This window comes from Delphinapterus leucas, chromosome 7 (assembly GCF_059928025.1).
Source record: "Delphinapterus leucas isolate spDelLeu-1000000601 "Yukka" chromosome 7, BTC_Dleu_Yukka2, whole genome shotgun sequence".
NCBI classification, from domain to species: Eukaryota; Metazoa; Chordata; class Mammalia; order Artiodactyla; family Monodontidae; genus Delphinapterus; species Delphinapterus leucas.
Genome location: NC_143135.1, coordinates 8,346,770 through 8,368,882, shown reverse-complemented (window position 1 = coordinate 8,368,882; position 22,113 = coordinate 8,346,770). Strand labels below are relative to the sequence as shown.

The window sequence follows — 22,113 nt, the reverse complement described above, 5'->3', positions numbered from 1 at the left end:
GGCTGATGAGAAGCTGTTTCTAGGAGCTCTTTGATCCCATCTGAATTAAACAGACATACACACACACAAAATGTTGAAGCATAAAAATAAACCTAGTGTTGCAGAGAGATTGCCTGTTTGCTGTCGACTCTGCTTCTAACAGTGAAAGTAGGAGATAAAAAGAAAGTTAAGCCCTGTCTTTATTGTGATTTTTGTGACACCTGATTGCAGATGTGCTTTTTCACAGTCATAGACTCTTCCTTTTGCAGAAAGAGGGTTGTGACCTGGGGCTGGTAGTTTTGGGCATTCTTAATCTGAGAGCTGAGCTTTCTGTTCACTTTTCCAAATGGCTCTGTTGGCCTGGAGGCTTGGCAGTGGTGAAAGCAATCAGCAAGATGACTGTTTGTCTTCCAGCCAGCAGCAGCAGTAATAGGCAAGTGGAGAGGGGTCCAACTCGCAGAGTCCACCTGCCGCTGGCGAAAGCTTCCTGTAACACCTGGTAGAGGGCCTACATTGGCTTCATACCTGCCCCACCTCTGGGCCTCAGGAACCACAAGAGAGGGCTCCTGAGAGAAAGCACCTGAGAGAAAGCAAGAGGCTTTCACTGCCCACCCGCCTCTGCCTCTGCTGCAGTGGGCCAGGGAGGGGGCTGCTGTTGTCCTTCCAGGGAGTGAGTGGCATTGTTTCTTCTCTCAGATGATTCTGGGAAGAGGAGTTTGGAAGTGTGGGTGAGAGAGCAAATCTAACTTTTAGAATCCCGTACAGAACAACTGAGCTACTCCAAACACACATATCCCTTGGATCCCAGTGTTGATTCTGGCTGAATGTTTCACTGAGTAATCTGGTTTTAGTGTTGTCTTGTAGAGAGCTCGGTTCGCTCTCCTTTCACTCCCTGTCCTGCAGGCTGTGCAGCAAGCCCCATGCTCTGGGTGCTGACTCCGACCCCTGACCTTTGACCCTGGCCAGGGGCTCCTTGGTGGTGCTGCCTTCTAGTCAGGGGTGTGGGTGAATGTCAGACCATATAGTCTTACTTTCTGCTTCACCCTCGAAACAGGGAAGAGGTACTGTTAGACCAAGGGCTCTAGGAGCCGCTGGAGTTCATAGAGTTGCCATACTACAACCTTTGAACCTGGTAAAGGTAGCTACCTAGTAAATTGTAACGATTTCTCTCTAGTCTGTGGACTTTGGGAAGTAGCTAAACAGATGGATACAAGGCAGTCATTGAAATTCGACCTGCTTCAGATTAAAATCAAGTTTGCACGGGGATAACTGAATCTTTCGGATGGCGACCAAAGATTGGGCTTGAGTTTTCTTCAGCATAAATGTCTTAAACAGAGTTGATGCCTGTGAGGCAGGAAAAGACTGAGAATTTGTTTTCTGAGAGGTTTGCATGGTTAGAGCTCTTGGGAGTCAAAAACATCTCAGACTAGACTGCTTCCCCTTTGGACAGAACAGCCTAATTCTCAGTGGGCGTTTGACCAGGACTAACCCATGCCTTCATGAACTCTTTCCCATTGAGCACTTAGCCACCTGGCTGGCATTCCTCTTCTCCCAGGAGCTTCCATGACTTTCCTCATATGTACTATGTCGACTTAAATGAATATTTTATGCCTAGAGTGCAGCTAAGCGTTGGACCTTGTGGCCCATTATCGACAAGCGAGGTGGGGGCTGGGCGCCACCCTTGGCCCCAAGATAGCGTCTCTGCTAAATGGACTCCCCCCAGCAGCACTTTGAAGCTCATTAATGGATTGGGATGAAGTAACCTCAGCAGATGGAAAGGGCAAGGAGGGTGGTCATCCTTCCTTCCCTGAGGCTGCCTGATGAGGCTTTCCTGCAGTAACCAGGTCCAGCCCCAGCTCCTTGCGCTGGGTTAAGCTGTAGACTGACCACTAGGCCTCTGCTTTGGGAGGAGACGTGGAAAGGGTTTGGTTCCCTCTTAGCCATGGTGACGCTGCCACATTCGCCACTTTCCTGCGTCAAAGCAAAAATTGAGAGGGCTATGGAAAGGGTGGATGGAGTTTAAACCTGGCCCTTCCTCCTTCAGCGGAAGTTCACCAAAGTGACAAACCAAATAGGTGGCTGGGTTTCCTTTTCTTGATGGTAGATTCCAGTATTTGTACATTTTGCACCTGAAGCTTGGATTCTCCAGGCTTTCTCCCAGCCTTCATCAAGTATGAGTCACTGAAGTGTTATCTATGCATTTTCCCCTTCTGTCTCAGCAAAGGGAAGAGTAAGGCTTTACAAACCTTGTGGGGGAGGAAACACCCATTTCCCACTTGTGGCATGGGAAGAGGCTGTCTATCGCCATGTTAACTCTGAAAGTTCTAGCGCTCGGAGCAGAGCGTCACTACCCCGCCACAGCCCCTTTAGTGCGGACTATTGAATGTCTTTGCTGTTTCTTAGACTTTGAGATGGTACATCTGTTTCTGAAAAGGCACCAAGAGAACATCTGGCCCCCTTGGCTTCCAGTTCTCTCTCAGAGGAGGAGGGGTCCCAGGGCCTTCTCTGGCCCACTCGACCTGCTTCTCCTTTGCCGGGTATAAATAGGCTAGATCCCTTCATCTGAATGTCCGTTTTGTCTAGAGTGTTTGAAGTTTTTTTGGTCCCTGTGGGGAGTTCTTTCCACAGATGTCCGTCTTTGGGTTGGCACTCATTCCCCCTTACTTTCATTCCCCCTTACTTTCATTTATTCCTTCTCATTGGAAAAGGGCAAAAACCAAATATATTTCCTCTTGTGCAGCAAATGATAGACTTTAGGCTTATGAAGTCATAGTATCACAAGGAGGAGGGAGGGTGAGATGGACACTGGTCTTGGTGGCTAGGTGGATCCTGTGGGACAGTGAAGTGGGGGAGGGGGAAGGGGGGGTTCAACGACTGGCTCCAAGCCACCTTTTTCTTTTTAACATAAGGAAGGCGGAGCAGACCAGCGGCTTCTCTGTAGAACCAGTCAAGCTAGTTTTGAGCCGCCTCGGCCTCTTTTCCTCTGTGCTCTTTGGGAAATTGGCAATACAGAGATCTGCCTCCTCTGGGGCTCTGCTCATTGAGGCATGAGTTTGGAGGAGGTCTGTAAACAACCACCTTCCCTCCTAATTCTGAATGGGTCTCTGAGCTGGGCCTCTCCAGTGAGTGGGCTTTCTCCACACCTCATGCTACTCAAAGCAACTTGGTCTTACACACCTTTCACTGGAAGCTCTAAGATAGAGCTCCTTTTCTTTGCAGTTCACAGCTTGGCAAAAGGCCCTTCGCCTGGCCAGGAGGTCTGTGCTTGGCTCCCCACGTGTGGATCTGGAAGGGAGTCGGGACTCCTGACTCCTGACTGCTAAATCCAACCAGACCCCAGACCTTTTGGATCGGTACATAGGTACTGTCTGTCCAGGCCCACTGGCTGTCCAGGCCCGCTGGAGAAGAAAAAAGGAGAGAGAATAGTTTTTGATCTTTGGCAGTTCAACAGGTACTTCAGCCATGGGGAACAGTTTGAGTGTCCCTGATCAAGGTGCCTGTAGGGAAGGTGGGAATCTTCAGTCACCACGTACTGGCACTTCCTGAACACAGCAGGGAATCTTTCTCAGGGAGGGGACAGAGCAGGATTCTGAGCCCCCTGCGACTGGACTGCAGGTGCTGCTGACGTAGCCGGATTGTTTTCTCAGTCTCCCACTAAGCAGAAAGCTCCCAAGTCCAAAAGCTTGGTGATTAATGAGTGCAGCTACCTGCAGGCAGAGCTCTAGCTTATGTCCTTGTTGCTGCTACAATGGTTTACTCATTGCTTCTCCTGAGGACCATTTTACTGAAGGTTTTGTTTTGGTTACTCATATCCTATACGCAGGGTGGCCCCCTTTTTCCTTCACCTTCTTTAGACCCGAGTGTCTGCTGGTTTTCCCTTACCCCATCACTTCCTCACCTCCTCTCCACAGATGGCCATCTTTTGACTGCCTTTGCACATAGCATTGGCAGCATTTTTGGCTTCTTGCTTTGTTTTTGCCCAAAAGAGTTTGAATTACTGGTTCTCCAGTCACAGGAAGTGGGGTCCCTTAGGCCCTCTTGGTCTAGCATAGCATTCTGATTGAGTCGAGCTTATGGCAGTGTTGAAAGGAGGTCCCAGCACTTTCGGACTTCCAATAAATGGTGTCACTGTGGTCAGAGCAGGCTCTGCAGCTAGAGTCCTTGTATTGGAATCTTGGGTCAGCCCCTACTGTGACCTTGGGCTTATTTTATCCCTCTAGGCCTGTAAAGAAAAAGGAGTAATAATAATACCTATCTTACAGATATAGTTGTTGTGAGCATTAAAAGGGTTAATGAATATAAAGCGCTTACATTAGTGCTGGCAGGACGTAATAATTATCGTCATCGTTGTTTCAGTTGAGCAACTTAGTAAATTTTCTCTGAGCGCCACACAACTCCAGGTCAGTATAAGGGACGTAGTTTGGAATGTCTCTGTAATGACTGGAAGAATCTTGGCCTCTTCCAGCCATTGGGGTTCCATAGGTGCTTTTCCTAGCATTTCTGGGTTTTTTAATTTGTTTATTTTAGCTTTCTTTTTTAATCAGATATCTGAAAGAAAATAGGATGCTGTTGGAGAGGTTTATGTACTTTTGAAAGCACTTTTTAAAAAATACTTCGTTTATTTACAAGATATCAATATTAGGCAACTTTATTGATTAAAGGGGAAAAAAAACACACCACCCTCTGCCTGCCCATTATTTCTGTGGTGTGAATGGTGGTGGTGTTGGTGGTGGATGTGCAGTCTCTTCATTGGCTGGAAGGCCAAATCCAAAGTTACTGGAGCATGGGCTTTTCTGAGCTGTTGGGATCCGGGTGTTAGAGGAGGCCCCACCTAGTGCCAGGATTTCTTTCATTGTGTTCCTTTATTCACGTGCAGTATTTACCCTTTGGCAACAGGAGAAAGCTCCCTGTTTCTCTTAAAGACCACATGGGAACTTAGCAGCTGATTTTAGGTTCCTTTTTCACTAGCAGAGGGGCCTTCAGGGCAGGTTCTTGTTACCTTTGTTGGCTTTTCTGAAGTGAAAAGAAAGCCTCCCCTTTGTGAGGCCTGGGAGAGAGGGTGACAGTCATTTCTCAGCGGCTCCTGTGGATTTGTGGACTTTGAATCTTGGGCCGAGATTTTGGTCTCAGTTGGTTCCTGTTGATGTTCCTTGCTTGCCACCTCTAGAGCCTGAATGCCTTATCAGAACAGCAAGTAAGTTGCTCAGTTTTTTTCACACTGCCACTGTGGCCAGGGAGAAAGGTAACAGTGTCGCCGCAGAGCTCATCAGGGAATGTTTCTGTCAGTGTATTTTCCTCTTCCTTTTGACCCCTCTGCTGACTTGTGTCTCACTTCCTTTTTTTTCTCTGTTTGGTTTCTTTGAACTCTGTTCCTTCCTTTTCACTGTCCATCTTGGGTTTTCATCTCCATGTACCACTGCCTTACCTGTTTGTATGCCTGTGTGCCTCTTTTTTTTTTTTTTTTTAAGGGAACTTCTAAAATTATTTATTTATTGATTGATTTTTGGCTGCATTGGGTCTTCGTTGATGCGCGCGGGCTTTCTTTAATTGCGTCGAGTGGGGGCTACTCTTTGTTGCGGTGGGCGGGCTTCTCATTGTGGTGGCTTCTCTTGCTGCGGAGCATGGGCTCTAGGCACGCGCGGGCCCAGTAGTTGTGGCTTGCGGGCTCTAGAGCACAGGCTCAGTAGTTGTGGCACACGGGCTTAGTTGCTCCGTGGCGTGTGGGATCTTCCCGGACCAGGGCTCAAACCTGTGTCCCCTACATTGACAGGCGGATTCTTAACCACTGTGCCATCAGGGAAGCCCTGTATGCCTCTTTTGTGGCATGGCTCAGGAGAGGAATTTTGCTAGTCTGAGATCGCCTTCATGTATAAAATCCCAGAACCACCCAGTCCTTTCTTTCTCCTATTCCTCTGATTTCTGTAAAGTTAAGGACTCACTGCTTTAGAAAGCATTTTATTTTTGTGTCTCTGGAGCCACGTTCCTCAGTAAATCCAGGCTTGGCAACTTGACAACTTATTAGGGATGGCATCCCAGTTTCCCTGGTGACAGGGTCTAAGCTAGTTCTAGGCTGTTTCCTCTGACCAATCAGGAATGCCATAACTCTAGATCCTGTCTTGGGAGAGATCTGGGGAGGCACTTGTTAATTTTGGTAGCACAATATTGAACTTGGTTCTCAAAGTGTAGTCTGGGGACCCTTGGGGTCCCTAAGACCTGTTTGGTGCTATACAAAGTCAAAATAATTTTCATTGTAACATTAATGCAGTATTTGCCTATTTCACTCTCATTCTGTCACCAGTGTACAGTGGAGCTTTCCAGAGGCTAAATGATGTGTGTTGATGTCATCACTCTTGGCCAGTGGAATGTGTACTTCTTTATTTTTGTGTTTCCTAGAATTTTTAAGGTAGTACTTTAAGGCATAAACGTGGAAGTTTTCTGGGACTTCCCTAGTGGTGCAGTGGTTAAGAATCTGCCTGCCAATGCAGGGGACACAGGTTCGAGCCCTGGTCCGGGAACATCCCACATGCCGCGGAGCAACTAAGCCCATGTGTCACAACTACTGAGCCTGCACTCTAGAGCCCAAGGGCCACAACTACTGAGCCTGTGTGCCACAACTACTGAAGCCCACGCACCTAGAGCCTGTGCTCCGCAACAAGAGAAGCCATTGCAATGAGAAGCGCGCACCACAACAAAGAGTAGCCCCCGCTCGCCACAACTAGAGGAAGCCCGTGTGCAGCAACAAAGACCCAACGCAGCCAAAAATAAATAATATAAATAAAAATAAGTTTATAAAAAAAATATGGAAGTTTTCAGTGATGAACTCGATTTGTTCTCAGTACTTCTGCTGTGCTCTTACTAGTTTTCTTCGGTTATACCTGCTAATCTCTGTAAACCTCATTATTGTACAATAAGTAGTTATTTTAAAATCCCAGCATTTTCCTTCACCTTTGAAGAAACACAAGAAGTAAGTACAACCTGCAACACTTACTTGTAAAAACTTTTTGGAAAACTAATAATTTTTTAAATTTTATTTATAGTTTATTTTAGCACTTCTGTTTTATTCTCAAATAGAAGAAAATTTATAGTATTTCTCTTATATTTAAGGATTAATTGTTGGCTTAAAAAAGGGAGGTTGGAAGTCTTGCTTTCTCAACGTACCTGCCAGCTCTGTTTACTGCAACTGGACATATCAACAAGTGAAAGGGAGAGATCTACTCTGAAGAAACTGGGCGAAACTGTAGACAAGAACTGAAAAAAAAAAAGAAATGAAAATCATAATGAAAGTTATCTTCTCAGCTTTATAGATGCAAATAATGTACTTTATTGTATCTTATGCAACAGAGCGTTTTCATGTAGTATTAGGATGCCAGTTAGGTTGAAGCATCATTTCAAGACCAATCAGTCAGAGTTTAAAGAAGAAGGAATTACGTGTTTTAAGCGTACACACCATGGTCTCTTTAAAAGCCAAAATTTGTTCCAGCTTTTCCACCTAGAAATGACAGAGTCACTGAAGCCTCTTACAGGATGAGTTTTTGCTTTGGCTGGAATAGCCCACCCAGTAGCTGAGAGACTAATGACGTTTTGAACAGCTGACGTTCCTGAATGCCCACTGAATGAAAAGTCAGTAAAGTTCAGGGTAGTGCCACTTCGTATGTTACCATGACTTGTCGAATTAAAGATTTAGCTGCAAACATGAAGACTGAGGTAATATTTATAAAATTTTACTTTCACCTTACAAATGAGCAGATTTATAGACATGGCTCAAGTTGTATCAGCACCAGGTATGCTTCAAAAAATATTTCCTTTTGTGTGAATGCTCAACAACAAACACAAGTTGTGATAAATATGCATAGGGTTGAATAACTTTTTTGACTCTCATGGTTTATCCTGAAACAATTTCATTTCCATTTGCACTGTTGGTGCAGAAGCAGTGACAGTGAAAACTGCTGGTGCCATAACATGGATCAGGGCAGTGGCGCAAAACTGCTGGTGGTCGTAGTCATGGACTTTCCTGCTACACACTTGTGGTTTAAAAAAAAGCTATTTTCACTTAAGAATGCCTTGGATGAAGCACTAAAAATTATTATTTTTTTAATTAAATCTCAACCCTCCAATAATAAAGGTCTTTGATGTTCCAAGTGAAGAAATGCAAAGTATTCATGGAGCATTGCTGCTGTATACCGTAGTCCAGCTGTCTGGAGAAAATGCACTTGCGTGTTGGAGCCGAACCATCTACATGGATCATCATTTTTACTTGAAATAACAGTTGATGGACAAACTATAGTTGTTCGTACTGCAGTATTTAGTGGACGTTTTATTGAAATTGAACAAAGCCTGTCACCATTGCTGGTGATAAAATTCAAGTTTTCAAGCAAAATTTAGAATTTTGGAAAACTTGTATTTGTCAGACTTTTTTGATGAGATCGGTGATAAGATTGATGGAATGTGATTTTTCTGATGTTGTATGAAATGCCAGTATTTGGAAATTCTGCATAATTCGGTGAAAGAATGTTTCCTAGATTGTCAGTGGGTAAAAGAGCCATTCAAAGTGCAGGATGACCAGTGGATTTTAATGTAAAAGTACACAAAAGGTTCATTGATAAAATTTCAGATTGCACATTGCAACTAGTCTTTAAAAACTACTACTTGTGGAGTTTTGGTCTAGTATCAAAGAAGAAAATCCTCAATATTTGAAAGGCTATTAAACTCCATTTTCCAACTACACATCTGTGTGAAATGAGATTTTCTTTATATCTTTCAACCAAAACAGCATGTGGAAACACACTGAATGCAGAAGCAGATATGAGAAGTTGGCCCTCTTCCATTAAGCTAAACATTAAAGAGATGTACAAGAATATAAAGCATGTAACTCTTGTTGCAAATTTCATTTTGTTTTAGAAATAGTTTCTTCATTTAAAAAATGGGTTAGTTGTGTAAACAGGTAATAGGTTTATTGTTGTTTTGAATGAATAAAAATAATTTTAAAAATTACCAGTTTCAATTTCTAATAAGGTAAACTGTTGATATCTATGACCCACATAAACAAAAGATCTTCATAGTCCTTGATAAATTTTTTAAGAGTTTGAAGAGTTCTTGAGACCGAAAAGTGAGAAAACCTTTGTTGTAGACAAAACCTGAGTTGATTTTCCTCAGTCTTGGGCTGGTTACCTGTGATGACTTCACAGGGAGCCCTTGTTTGCAGTTCCCAGCCCTTGTAATAATCCCTGCCTGGGCCTCAGAGACTTTGACCCGAGTGAGCTTATTTCCTTCTTCTAATACATATAGCATTGGCCTTGTGAGGTTTTTTGTTGTTTTATCTGTGGTTTATTTCCCCCGTTTTTTCTCTTTATTCCCTAATTTTTCTTTTTCTCATTTTCCCTTTCTCTTTATTCTTTTATTTTTCTCATTTTTTCTTTTTTTATTCTTTAGTTTGTTAGGTTTTTTTGGTGGGGGGGGTCTGGCATTGTGTTTTAATTACATGATAAAGATCAGTTCATCAGGTGGACTTCCTTTAGTATGTGTGAAGTTGTGGTTTGGAAAATATAGTTTCTTCACTAAAAATAAGTAACATGTTTATATGTAATGGGTTTATTAATGTTCTTTTAAATGAATGGAGACACTGATGGATATAACCCATATAAACAAAAGCTTTTGGGGAGCTCAGTTATTTTTAATACTGCAAAGGCTTTCTGAAACCAAAAAGTGTAATAAGAACCACAGCTGTAGACAAAACCTGGGTTAATTCTCCCTGGCTTTGTTTGGTTGATTTCTTGGTAATTTCATTAAAAAAAAAAAAAAAAAGAAAGTTTTGCAGTTCCCAGCCCCTATTTAGTCCTGGCTGGGCCTCAAGAAGGCACTTGCTACCTTGGTTTGCTGTTGTTCTAGCCGAGGAAGCTGGTTCTCAGTGACCAGAGGGACTTTGACCAAAGTTGGCTCCTTTCCTCCTCTGAATACATAGCATTGACCTTGTGATTTTTTTTTTAAACAGTTAAATTTGATTTTTTTAAATGTTGAGATAATTTTAAGCTTAGAAAAGTTGCAAAAATAGTCCAAAGAGTTTTTGTACGTTCTTTATCCAGCTTCCCCTTATATTAACATCTTATATAACCATAGAACATGTATCAAAACTGAGAATTAATCTTGGTATCATACTGTTAACCAGCCATCTTCAGATTTCATCAGTTTTTCCACTGATGTGCTTTTTGTGTTGAGGATCCAGTCTGGGAGCCCACATTGCATGTAGTTCTCCTGTCTCTGTAGTCTCCTTAGTCTTTCCATGTCTTTCATGACATGGACAGTTTTGAAGAATGCTGGTTATTTTTATAGAATGTTCCTCAGTTGTGGTAGTCTGAAATTTTCTCATGGCCTTGTGCTTTAATTCTGATTTTTCATTGTGGTCAAATACACGTAACACAAAACTTATATTTTAATAAATTTTTACGTGCATAGTCCAGTGGCATTAAGTACATTCATAATGTAGCCAGCGTCACTATTTGTAGAACTTTTTCATCATCTCAAACAGAAACTCTATATCAATTAAGCAGTAATTCCCCATATTCCCTTCCCCCAGCCTTTGGTAACTTCTTTTCTGTTTTCTTTCTCTATGAATTTGCTTGTTCTGAGCACCTCATATAAGTGGAATCATGCAATATTTGTCTTTTTGTGTCTGGCTCATTTCACTTAGCATAATGTTTTCAACATTCATCTATGTTGTAGCTTTAATTACATTTTAAAAGTTAACCTGGATTTTACTGTGATGGTATGTGTTAACTTGATATGTTGGAAAATATAGTTATTAAGACATAGTTGTAATGGGTTTAGTAATATTATTTAAAGTGAATTAATAGATTAACATTTTCTCTTTTTTTTCTGTTTTAGTTACAATAACAGTAGCTATAATCCACATCAACAAAAGCTATTTGAGGTCCTTAATAATTAAGGCATAAAGGATTGTCCACACAGGAGTGTGAGAATTGCTTTTGTGGATCATCCCTGTCCTTGATTGGCTGGTTACTTGCTGTGACCTCATAATGAGCCTTTGTTTTGCAATTCCCAGAGTCCTGGCTGAACTGCAGGAAGGCACTTGCTGCCTTGGTTTGCAGTGTATCTGTATGAGGAAGCTGGTTCTCAGTGACCTGAGGGACTTTAACGAAATTTGGCTTATTTCCTCCTTCTAATACAGAGCACTGGCTTTTTTTTTTTTCCCCATTAAAAAATCCTTTGGCTTACTTGGATTTCATTATGACAGTAGATTTTTTCTTTTAAGCTTATATGTAGGCTATTGGTCAATTCCAAATTTGAAAACTGCAAAGCTTGCTTAGTCTCTATCCTTGAAAAACCTTGGTGCCTATAATAGCTGAAGGCTGGTAGGCTCCAGGCACTCACTGAGGCCAGAACACCCAACAGTCTGTTCTCAGGGTGGCTGCAGAGCCTACACACTTTGTTCCTATTTCTTCTGTACTTAACTCTTTGTTAGTCCTGTTTCTTAGTGAAACACGCCTGCCAAATCCCGCTTTTATGTAAGAGCACTTTATTTTCTCCTGGAAGAGATAAGCAGATTTGTTGTGTATGTAACAGCGTGGGAACTTTATCTTTGCTTGAAGCATCTTTAAGAGATACAGTTGCAGTAAATATATTTCTGAACTACTATATTATTTTCCACCTCGTTCTTTTGCTTGTATTCATTCTCCAGTTAACATAGCACCTCTTTTTTTAAAACTATTTATTTATTTATTTTTGGCTGCGTTGGGTCTTCGTTGCTGTGTGCGGGCTTTTCTCTAGTTGTGGCAAGCGAGGGCTACTCTTTGTCATGGTGCGTGGACTTCTCATTGCGGTGGCTTCTCTTGTTGCAGAGCACGGGCTCTAGGCACCCGGGCTTCAGTAGCTGTGGCACACAGGCTCAGTAGTTGTGGCGCACAGGCTTAGTTGCTCCGTGGCATGTGGGATGTTCCCGGACCAGGGCTCAAACCTGTGTCCCCTGCATTGGCAGGCAGATTCTTTTTTTTTTTTAGTTTAATTTTATTTATGTTTTTGTACAGCAGGTTCTTATTAGTTATCCATTTTATACATATTAGTGTATATATGTCAGTTGGCAGGCAGATTCTTAACCACTGCGCCACCAGGGAAGTCCGTATCTCTTACTTTTAAAAGCTCTTCTTAGTACCGCTAATAGTAGACCTTTGGGCCTCCTATAATAGTCACTCAGACCAACTTTAAAGCAAATCTTTTTATACTCATCTTATTTGCTCAGAATCACTTCTCATCAGAATCATTAAAAAAAAAAAGTTTAATCAAGTGCTTACCTTATGTCAACTTGTGTCTACATATAGACTTGCAGGATTGTAGCTCCATTTCCCAGCACTCAGCAAGTCCCATAAGCCTCTGCTTTTTACACAAAGCATATTTCTTTCCAGAATTCAACTTGATGTGCTTTTTTCTCTCTCTTCAGCCACTGGTCTATATGGAAGATAGACTTGCTTTCAAAGGAGATTTGTTCACTCTATTAGCTAAGGCAGTGACTCAGTAACAGTGCCTCCTGGATGGCCCTCTAAGTACATTACTCTGTTCCCAGTGGTTGGGAAACTCTTAAAGGCAATGGACTGAGTACTTGAAGGGTAGACGTCTCACAGGGCACAGTTTGCCCTGAGGCTAGTGTCTTCAGCTATAGACATGATAATAGCCAGCATTTATTGAGCACTTAACTTTGTCCCAGATACTTGTTTAATTAGCTGTTTTACATTCATTAACTCATTTAATCTTTGTGAGATAGTAGGTCTTATTATTTTCCCCACTTTGCAGATGAGGAAACAGAAATGTTGAGTAACTTAAGGTAACTTAAGGTAACAAACTCATGTGGTTCAGAGTGTTTGTTGGTGTCAGAACAAGACTTTCTTGACCGTGGAGAGCACTTTGGCTCTGGCTTCAGTTGTGTCCTGGCAGTGGAAGATAGATCCCTTAGGATGAGCTCACAGCCAGTGTGGGGCAAAACATGGCTCCCAGGCCGGCTTCAGAGTTGTGCGTGCTCTCCTCTGCCCCACCTTGTTTCTTTCTGCCCTCTGTGGCCTGTTGTAAAGGTGGCACAGTGCTGGAGATGCAGCTCTTTGGGTTTAGCTCCCTGGTCTTAACAGCTGTGGGAAACAGTTTTTTGATCTTATTGTTTAATCCTGGCTTCTGGTTTTCCTCTTCATCTCTTCTTACCTTCTGGGATTCCAAGAACTCCTTTAGAAAAACCGGAGTCTTGAGATCTGAAATTGGTAACCAACAAGTAAATACCTCACAGCATAGGACAGTTTGGATTCTTAGATTTGACTGTCCTGCTCAGTAGCACCTCACTAACCCCCAAAAAGAAAACTTTTGTTTGTGGATCTTAACTATGTACATTTTATCCTTACGCAACTAATATTTTCTTTTTCTTTTTTTTTTTTTTTTAATATTTTCTTTTTATATACCATTATGTACACTTACACACGCAGAAGCCCAGAGCTACTTGCTTTTAGCCTTGACTGCCAAGGACACTGAGAGCACTGTAGCTGGTAGTGCCAGGCCTCTGTGTGTGTTTGGGACTTGCCAGTCCAATCCTGGTAGCTGAATTCTGTCCGTCCTGCTGTGTCTCTTTATCCCATCGCTTGTGTAATATGCCACTACTTCCTGTTTGCATTTGTCAGTCTTTCTTTTGGTTCACTTCTCTCTCCTGAAGCTGTGCATGTGGTCCTCCTAGACATCTGGAGTTGTTTCTTCGTGAGAATGAACCTCTGAGGAATTTCAGTTAACTTGAGTTTATGAGTTTTTGGTTTGATTTACTTGCTTGTCTACCCCTGGCAATATAGTGCCTTTTCTTTTATGCTGTTAGAGGTTTTGATTTTATTAGCAAAATTCTGAAATTTTGAGCTGATTTAAAGATGCCCGCATGGGGCATGGGTAAAGGGGGTGAGCTGCTGCCCTTGATTCAAGCATCACTTATCCACTTGCGCCCCTATTGCTGCCCTAGCAGAAAAAGAGGAGGAGTTCAACTTATATGATTGTATTTGTGTTCAAGCCTGATTCACTTCTCTAAGATCACGGTTACATGCCATTTCTAAATTACTTTAGAATCCATCTTTTTGTTACAGTGGAAAAACCAAGGTCCATGTGAATTACTTTGAGAAGCACAGCCTGTTGGGTTTCTTATGAGTGGTTCTCCCCCTCCCCACTTCCCACCTCCAGCACTTTTTTAAAAATTTATTAATTAATTTATTTTTGGCTGCGTTGGGTCTTCGTTGCTATGTGCAGGCTTTCTCTGGTTGCGGCAAGCGGGGGCTACTCTTCGTTGTGGTGCGTGGGCTTCTCATTGCGGTGGCTTCTCTTGTTATGGAGCATGGGCTCTAGGCGCCTGGGCATCAGTAGTTGTGGCACGTGGGCTCAGTAGTTGTGGCTCAAGGGCTCTAGAGCGCAGGCTCAGTAGTTGTGGCGCACGGGCTTAGTTGTTCCGTGGCATGTGGGATCTTCCTGGACCAGGGATCGAACCCGTGTCTCCTGCATTAGCAGGTGGATTCTTAACTGTTGCGCCACCAAGGAAGTCCCTCCAGCACATTTTTATCTCTCCTCAGAGGTGGCTGCTGTCACATACAGGTGTTCTTTAGTGATGCAGGCCACTGCTTCCTTGGAGAGTGCATGGCAGTGTTCTCTTGCTAATGAAAAGGCTGTCATAATGGGTTAGGTCCATAGGGGCTCTGCCCTTCTGTACTTGTATTCCTAGGGAGAAAAATCTCTACCTTAATTACCACATCATGCTGGCAGAGAGGTGTGGCTGCTAATCGATTAGATGACAGTCCTTTGCATTGGTGTGGAACTGTTGAGGTTGTTTTGTTTTTAAATAAAATAGATTTGAGCCAGGTAAGTTTATTTTGAAGAGATAAAGATTTCCCTTTATTAACCTCATGTCTTTTTTTTTTTTTTTTACAGACTGTCTTTTTTCTCTTTTTTAAAATTAATTAATTTTTGGCTGTGTTGGGTCTTCATTGCTGCATGTAGGCTTTCTCTGGTTGCAGCGAGTGGGGGCTACTCTTCGTTGTGGTGCACGGGCTTCTCATTGCAGTGGCCTCTCTTGTTGCGGAGCACGGGCTCCAGGCGTGTGGGCTTCAGTAGTTGTGGCACACGGGCTCAGTAGTTGTGGCTCACGGGCTCTAGAGTGCAGGCTCAGTAGTTGTGGCACACGGGCTTAGTTGCTCCGTGGCATGTGGGATCTTCCCAGACCAGGGCTTGAACCCGTGTCCCCTGCATTGACAGGCAGATTCTCAACCACTGAGCCACCAGGGAAGTCCCAGACCTCATGTCTTTAGTGCCATTTCTGTGTCCTTATCTTCTAACTTGGTAGTAAGAAGCACTAAGTTGGCTTTTCTTGTCATTTTGGTGCCGGTGGCAGTGTCTTTTCCTCTCCTGCACCTTTGGTGTGCTTTCTTTCTGTTTGGTAGCACCAGATTCCTTTATTTGTTTTGGTTTTCCTTCTCTCCTCCTGTCTTGGAGTGGTTGAACCCTATTCTGAAATATATTTTTAAGATAGTGTTTAAAAGCAAACACCCTGCCTTTCTTGAAACCACAGAAACTGCTTGTGAAACAGCCGATAGAGCAAGCTGCCAAATCCACACTGTTAAAACCAACCCGTAACTGACAAAATGTCAGACACTGATGTTAAACCTTCTTTATGATTAGGGTGTGAGGGTTTTTCTCATTAATAAATGTTTAGGTGCTGAACTCCCAGTTTCACATTTGGAATGCTTTACATTATAAAATTCTGCATAGTAAACCATTCCAAAAGAATCTTGTGCAGCTAATCTGCTATCTGCTGTAGGAAAGGTTTTCAACAAAACAATTCCCATTCCCCCTCCCCTACTTATTTATTTTTTTTAATTTCAGAAAATGATTTTCTTTGGAGGTGATTTGGGCCAAGTCTCACTAGCTTTACCATTTTTAAGATAGAACTATATATAAAATATATAAACAACAAGGATCTACTGTATAGCACAGGGAACAATATAACTATATTCAGTATCTTGTAATAACCTGTAATAGAAAAGAATCTGAAAAAGAATACGTATATATGTGTGTGCAGACACACACACACACACATAACTGAATCACTTTGTTGTACACCTGCAATATTGTAAATCAACTAAACTTCAATTAAAAAAAAAATAGAACTAGCTTCAGAATTATTTTTCCCCCAGCAGAGGAAGACTGGGGCCTTAATCTTTATCCTTAGGCCCTGAATTACCTTTTTTTTTTTTTTTTTTTTAGGATGGCATAGAATCTTCTGTTTGTCTAGGGAATTTCTTTCCAAGTACTTTCAGGAATAAGTATTCGTTCCTTCTTGAAACCTTCCAGAAGAACTCTGACAGTGCTGGTAGCCTGCTGAGTAAGGGCACAGTTTAAAAACTGGTACTAGTGTATACATCAAGCTATAGCACTGCTTGAATGGGAGTTGATGAGGGAGACCAGGCTTGACAACCAATAATTGGGAAAGAAAAGGAAAAGTATATTAACGTGCCTCCAGAGTCACAGCCAGCACTGAGATATGGGCCTCTGGATGCAGAGCTTTACGAAGCCCTTCCAGGTTTTCCCCAAGAGCACCCTCTTCTGTTCTAATGCTGAGGGCTTGTTTTGATTTCATTTCCATGACCTTAGCCCTGAGCAACTTTTCTGACTTTGTGCTTCAGCCCTTCCTGTATCTTCTTTGCTTGTATGTTGGGCCTGTCTCTGGTTTCTACATGGGGATGAGACAAGGAAGGCTAAATGATTGATTCTTCAGTGAGTCTCCCGGGTTGACTTCCTTTCATACCAGCATCTCACAGCTCTCATCATGGTCCACTCAGTGGGTGGGCATCCCCATTCATTGAAGTCCCAGGGTTTAATATGTATTACTTATTTAATTATTTGGCTGCTCCGGGTCGTGGTTGTGGCATGCGGGATCTTTTAGTTGCGGCATGCGGGATCTAGTTTGCTGACCAGGGATCGAACCCAGGCCCCCTGCATTGGGAGCGCAGAGTCTTAACCACTGGACCACCAGGGAAGTCCCAAGCCTCAGGGTTTAGATAGATCCTGGTAGAACTCATGGTCGTAGCTAGAAGCGAGACCCGGGATCTTCAAATCTCTCAGCGCATAGTTCCTCTGAAAAATAACAAAAGCTACAGACTTCTAGTAAATTGGAGGGCACAGGCAGACTGTAACTTTAGTTAGCTCCTGGATTTGGTCCTACGTTGGACAGTGTGATTTGTGCTTATCTCTCCAATTAGGTAGTCAACTTTTTTGAAGGCTGGGCTGTATTTTACCCTTCTCTGTATCCCTTCCTCCCCCATAGTCTCTTAGAGTGCTTTGCACATGATCATCTCTCAGTGAATTATTTGTGAAATAAAACAATAAGAAAAATTACAACATGGGTATTATTCTTCATTTACCACCACCCTTGGGGAAGTGTGTCCATATTGATTTGTGAATCAGACATTTGTCTATCCAATTTTTGGCCATATAAGTCACAAGTCTTAATTGGTGTCTTAATAGGTTCAATAATGACTAAAAAGAACAACTTTTTCAGGATGAGAGGATAAGGGGGACTTTTTTTTTTTTTTTTTTTTTTGGCGGTACGCGGGCCTCTCACTGTTGTGGCCTCTCCCGTCGCGGAGCACAGGCTCTGGACGCGCAGGCCCAGCGGCCATGGCTCACGGGCCCAGCTGCTCCGCGGCATGTGGGATCTTCCCGGACCGGGGCACGAACCCGCGTCCCCTGCATCGGCAGGCGGACTCTCAACCACTGCGCCACCAGGGAAGCCCTAAAGGGGACGTTTTACCCTATTACTGGATTGTGTTAAGAACTCAGAGAGGAAACCACAGCGGGGGAGTGCACTGCTGAGGAAACCCTGTCTGGCTTCCCGAAATAGGGAAGAGAGTGGAAAAGCCAGGCCCTCCTGGTTTTGCTGAATTCTGTTCTTGCCCCTGACATACAGTATCTCTGGCTGTGTTGTTGCTTTTGGTTAAATTGGCCTCATCTTCCCTGCTTCTGCAATGGGTGAACAGAGGTACACTGGGTGTTGGGAATTTTGTCCAGAGCTGGAGAGATCATGTGGTCTGTATCAGAAGGCTGGAGTTATTTATAGTGGGAGAGAAGCTAAGGAGCATGGCACAGAAAGAACTGATTTCACACCACCTCAGCACTTGGTGGTGGTGCGGACCCAGATTTCTTTTTGAGCATCTCGGGGGAGATCAGGTGCTTTTCTGAATTGACCAAGAGCTGTGAGGTGTCAGGGACCACATTTTCCAGGACCATTTATGGGTAGGGCAAGAATGCGATGACCGTTTCCTACTTTCCTCTTGATTCCTTGGTCTTTGTGACTCAGGGTGTGAGAGCTCCAACTGACTTTTTTTTTTGGCGGTACGCGGGCCTCTCACTGTTGCGGCCTCTCCCGTTGCGGAGCACAGGCTCCGGACGCGCAGGCTCAGCGGCCATGGCTCACGGGCCCAGCCACTCCGCGGCACGTGGGATCTTCCTGGACTGGGGCACGAACCCGTGTCCCCTGCATCATCGGCAGGCGGACTCTCAACCACTGCGCCACCAGGGAATTCCTCCAAGTGACTTTTGAAGCTCCTGGTTTTGAACCAGTGCAGAAGGCAACAGCTGTGTAGGATGGTGGAAAAAGGACCTGTTGGACTGGTCTGCTTGGACCCGCCTCCCCCTTCCCCCACTCTGGGCAGCAAGGCTGAAACTGCTGCTTGCTGGGCTTTGCCAAGTTGGTTTCTCCTTATGGATCGGCTACCATGGCAGGCAGGCAGGCAGCTCCCCATCCGGGAGCCCTCCAAGGAGCCAGGCTGCTAGGGAGTCATGCTGCGGGGGCGGGGGGGTGGGGGGCAGGTGCTAGGCACCAGGTGTGCCACCTACCCTACCAGGGGCTGTGCCTACTCAGAGCTGCTCAGACTAAGGCTGCAGAGCCCTGAGGCCTGCTGGAAGTAGACTGTGTGTCACGGTACCTTTTCCTGCACCTTGTGGCCACATTCGTGGTATGCAGAGAGGCTGGGAGTGGTGAGGAGCTTGTAAGTTGTGGGTAAATGAAGTCTAGAGAGGGAGCGGATTCTTGCCTAGGGCACACTGAGTTCAGGGTTGTAATGTTTCTAAGTCCAGAGTTGTCACCTAGCTTAACTTTAATTTTCTCAGCCCTAGGTGGAAGAGATTTTCCAGTGTGCGAGCTTGGTGTTCAAGACATGTTAGATGAGGTTTACTTATGGAGCCAGACTTCTGGCAGGTTGACTCGATGTAAGACAAGGTCAGGATGTGGTCTTCAGGACGTGCAGACCATGCTCACTTCCTACTGTGGTCTCAGGGACAGGGCTGGAAGACTTATGAGCACAGAGGCACTGAGAGCCCTCACATCCACCTAGGACAGACCCTCAGAGCTCAACTCCAGCCCCTCATTATACAAGTGGGGAAACACAGGTCACAAGAGGGTGAATGACTGGCTCAGGATATGTAACTTGTTTGGGTGGAGCTGGATCTAAATATGCTCTCTCTTGAGGACTTGGAGCTGTATCCCCCGTTGCTTCCACTTCAGAAGCAGTCCTCTTGCTTAGAAGACCTGTGCGGGGGCTACCTGCAGCCCTCATGGCAGAGGGGAGGCTGGGGAAGGACAGGTGAAAGGGCAGTAGGCCCCAGCTCCACACACTGGCCATGAGCTCTGAAATCCTGCCAGAGTCTGCATCCGTAGAGACACCAGAAGGCCCTCGAGAATGGATTAAAAGCAGTGGGCACCAGCATTCTAGCCCTGGCCCAGGGTGAAGTAGTCACGTGGAGCAGCGATGTGCTAAGAGCTATTGGGTAAAGAGTCACTCCGAAAAAAGCAGGAAGACCCTGACCTTCTCTCGTGAATTAGGAAAGCATTGCTTGAAAGCCTGTTAGGTGCCAGGCGCTGTGCCTGGGCACTGAGGACACAGAGTTGACTTAAGCCCTGGAAATTTCTCTTAGGTCGCTCCCACTCTTGTGCAGTGGTGAACAAGACAGCCACCGAGAGTTGTGAAGGAGACAGGCCGTTCGGCAAGAGCGAAGTCCTAGTGCAAGAAGGCGGCTGTCTTTGGGACACCTGGAGTGATGTGTCAGGGACCCTGTAAAGTCAGAGAGGTGGAGCAGGGAAAAATTCCTGGAGGACGTGATGTCTGAGCTGAGGCTAACCAGGAAGAAGAATGGGAACGGAGGATGGAGGCAAAGCGTTCCAGGCGGTAGGAGGCCGTGGCAAAGGCCTGGAGGTCTGAGAGAACACTTGAAGACAAGTGGCAGGAGCCCAGAGTGAGACTCTAGGGCGGGGCGAGGGCAAGGCTGGAGCTGCAGGCAGGGAAAGGGAGCTGCCAGCTGAAAGAAAAATCCAGAAACGATTTGGGTCTGCAAATCAGTTTTACAGTGTGTGTGTAGATATATATGTATATAGACATTTACCCCATGTATGTGTACGTATACATATAAATCGTGTGTGTGTGTTTAAGGGGAGCTTTGAATATGAAGCCATCACTTCCTGTTCCCAGTGCTGGGCGTCCTGCTGAGGTGACTGTGGATGCCCCCCGCATGTGGCAGAGTAAGAGGACTGGTTTTTGTACATGCAGGTGTGGGTGGAGGGTAGGCTGTCCGAGGTTTCTGTCCTGGCAGGTGGGAGTGGTTTTAGCTTTGGAGCAGAGCTGGCTGAGGACACTGTGGGGCTTCTTCAGGCCCAGGGACAGGACCAGTTTCCCTCTTCTCATGGGGGAGTGACTCACAGGCCGTTGCTGACACCGGAGGTTCTGCAGGCTTTTCAGAGGCAGCCTGTGGCGGCTGGTGGTAGCAGTTGGTGAGAAAGAAGTACGTGGTGGCCATTTCTCCTGCCACTCCTGACAGACATTTCTGTCGCTAAATAGCACCTCTCTGTGGCAGCCTTGGGCTCTGCTCTGGCAAAGGAGGAGCATTTTCTCTCGGTGAGAGGGGCCATCTGAGGCTTCTGCTCGACCCTATACAGCACGCCAGCGAGAGTCCCCCTTCCCTCCTGCCACTGGCAATCAGGGGCACAGGTCCTTAAGTGGTGGACCTTAACTTACAGGGTCATAGAAATGACCATGCTCCAAACGGCAAAACCAAAGCATGTGAAAAGCGACCTGAGGTTAGAGTGTGGACTGTCTGTCTCCGAAAGGTGGAACGGGGACAGGGTCTCGCTTGACTGTATGTGGCTGCTGCCTTGCAGATAGCTGGGCTGTCTGCTCTCCTGCCAGGGAGCAAGTTTTGTTCCCATGCTAGTCTGGCTTTTACTGTTTCCCCTCCTGCCTTTCCCCAGAGACCATAAACCTGCCTACCTCCTGTTATGTTCTAGTTCTGATAGGAGTACCATTCAGAGTTCTTGGCAGGAGACCAACTCACTTCTCTCCGGGTTGGTTTCCCCTCCTTTTCCCAGCGTGTTGGATGTGCATGTTCCCCAGAGTTCTCCATATGCAGCTGTAGTGCCCAGAGATTGGAGCTCTCCTGCAGTAGGAACCCAGCTGCTTCCCTCCTCGGTTTTAGGGGCAGGGCTTGAAAATAGAGAATCATAATCTCCCTTCCTCCTCCTCCTCCTGCCCCCCTCCCCCCACAATACACCAAGCAAACTGGAGTGACCGGCTCAGGGGCTCAGAGCGGGACTCAGCCCGCCTCACTGCTCTGCATGACAGCAGCGATCTGGAGGAAGATTAATGGACGCGTGAGTATGTGAACCCTGGAGCACGTTACCATCTCAGGCTGGTCCTCGGTGGCAGGTGTGGACTTATTCTGGTGTTAGGGACACCAGGGCTTCTGAGGGGAGATGATGACCCAGCCAGGTGTGTGTCTGCCTGAGGCCACCCTCCTCTCTAACAAGTGGGGAAATGGAAAGCGCTTCTAAATACCCCTGCTCTTCAGAAGAGCTTGGTGGGTGGTTCGGGGAGTTTGTTCTTGGAATCCTTTGCAGCACAATATCCCTTTCTTCCCTAAGCCAGGTTCTTTAGCTCCTAAGCAGGACTTAACTACCTTCACTTCTTGTAGGATGAGTGCATCTCCTTGGCCGGGGTGAGACTGTGGGTGGAAGCTTAGGAAGGGGTAGCTGCTCCTTGCTAGAAAGGGGAGCTTGGAGAGGGAGCACAGGTTGCCAGC

At 45.1% G+C, this 22,113-nt stretch overlaps 1 protein-coding gene across 10 annotated transcripts in view; it reads left to right on the top strand.

The window, feature by feature from the left end:
* The window catches only part of MARK2 (microtubule affinity regulating kinase 2), a 58,154-nt gene that overhangs the window by 3,794 nt on the left and 32,247 nt on the right, over positions 1 to 22,113 (top strand). For 9 of the 10 annotated variants that reach the window (XM_089914636.1, XM_089914637.1, XM_089914631.1 and 6 more), the window contains exon 2: positions 21,590 to 21,685. The exons of the other annotated variant lie outside the window; for it this stretch is intronic. In XM_089914636.1, coding sequence (XP_089770762.1) covers positions 21,590 to 21,685 — 96 coding nt within the window. The remainder of the gene's footprint in view (positions 1 to 21,589; positions 21,686 to 22,113) is intronic. 10 annotated transcript variants of the gene reach the window in all.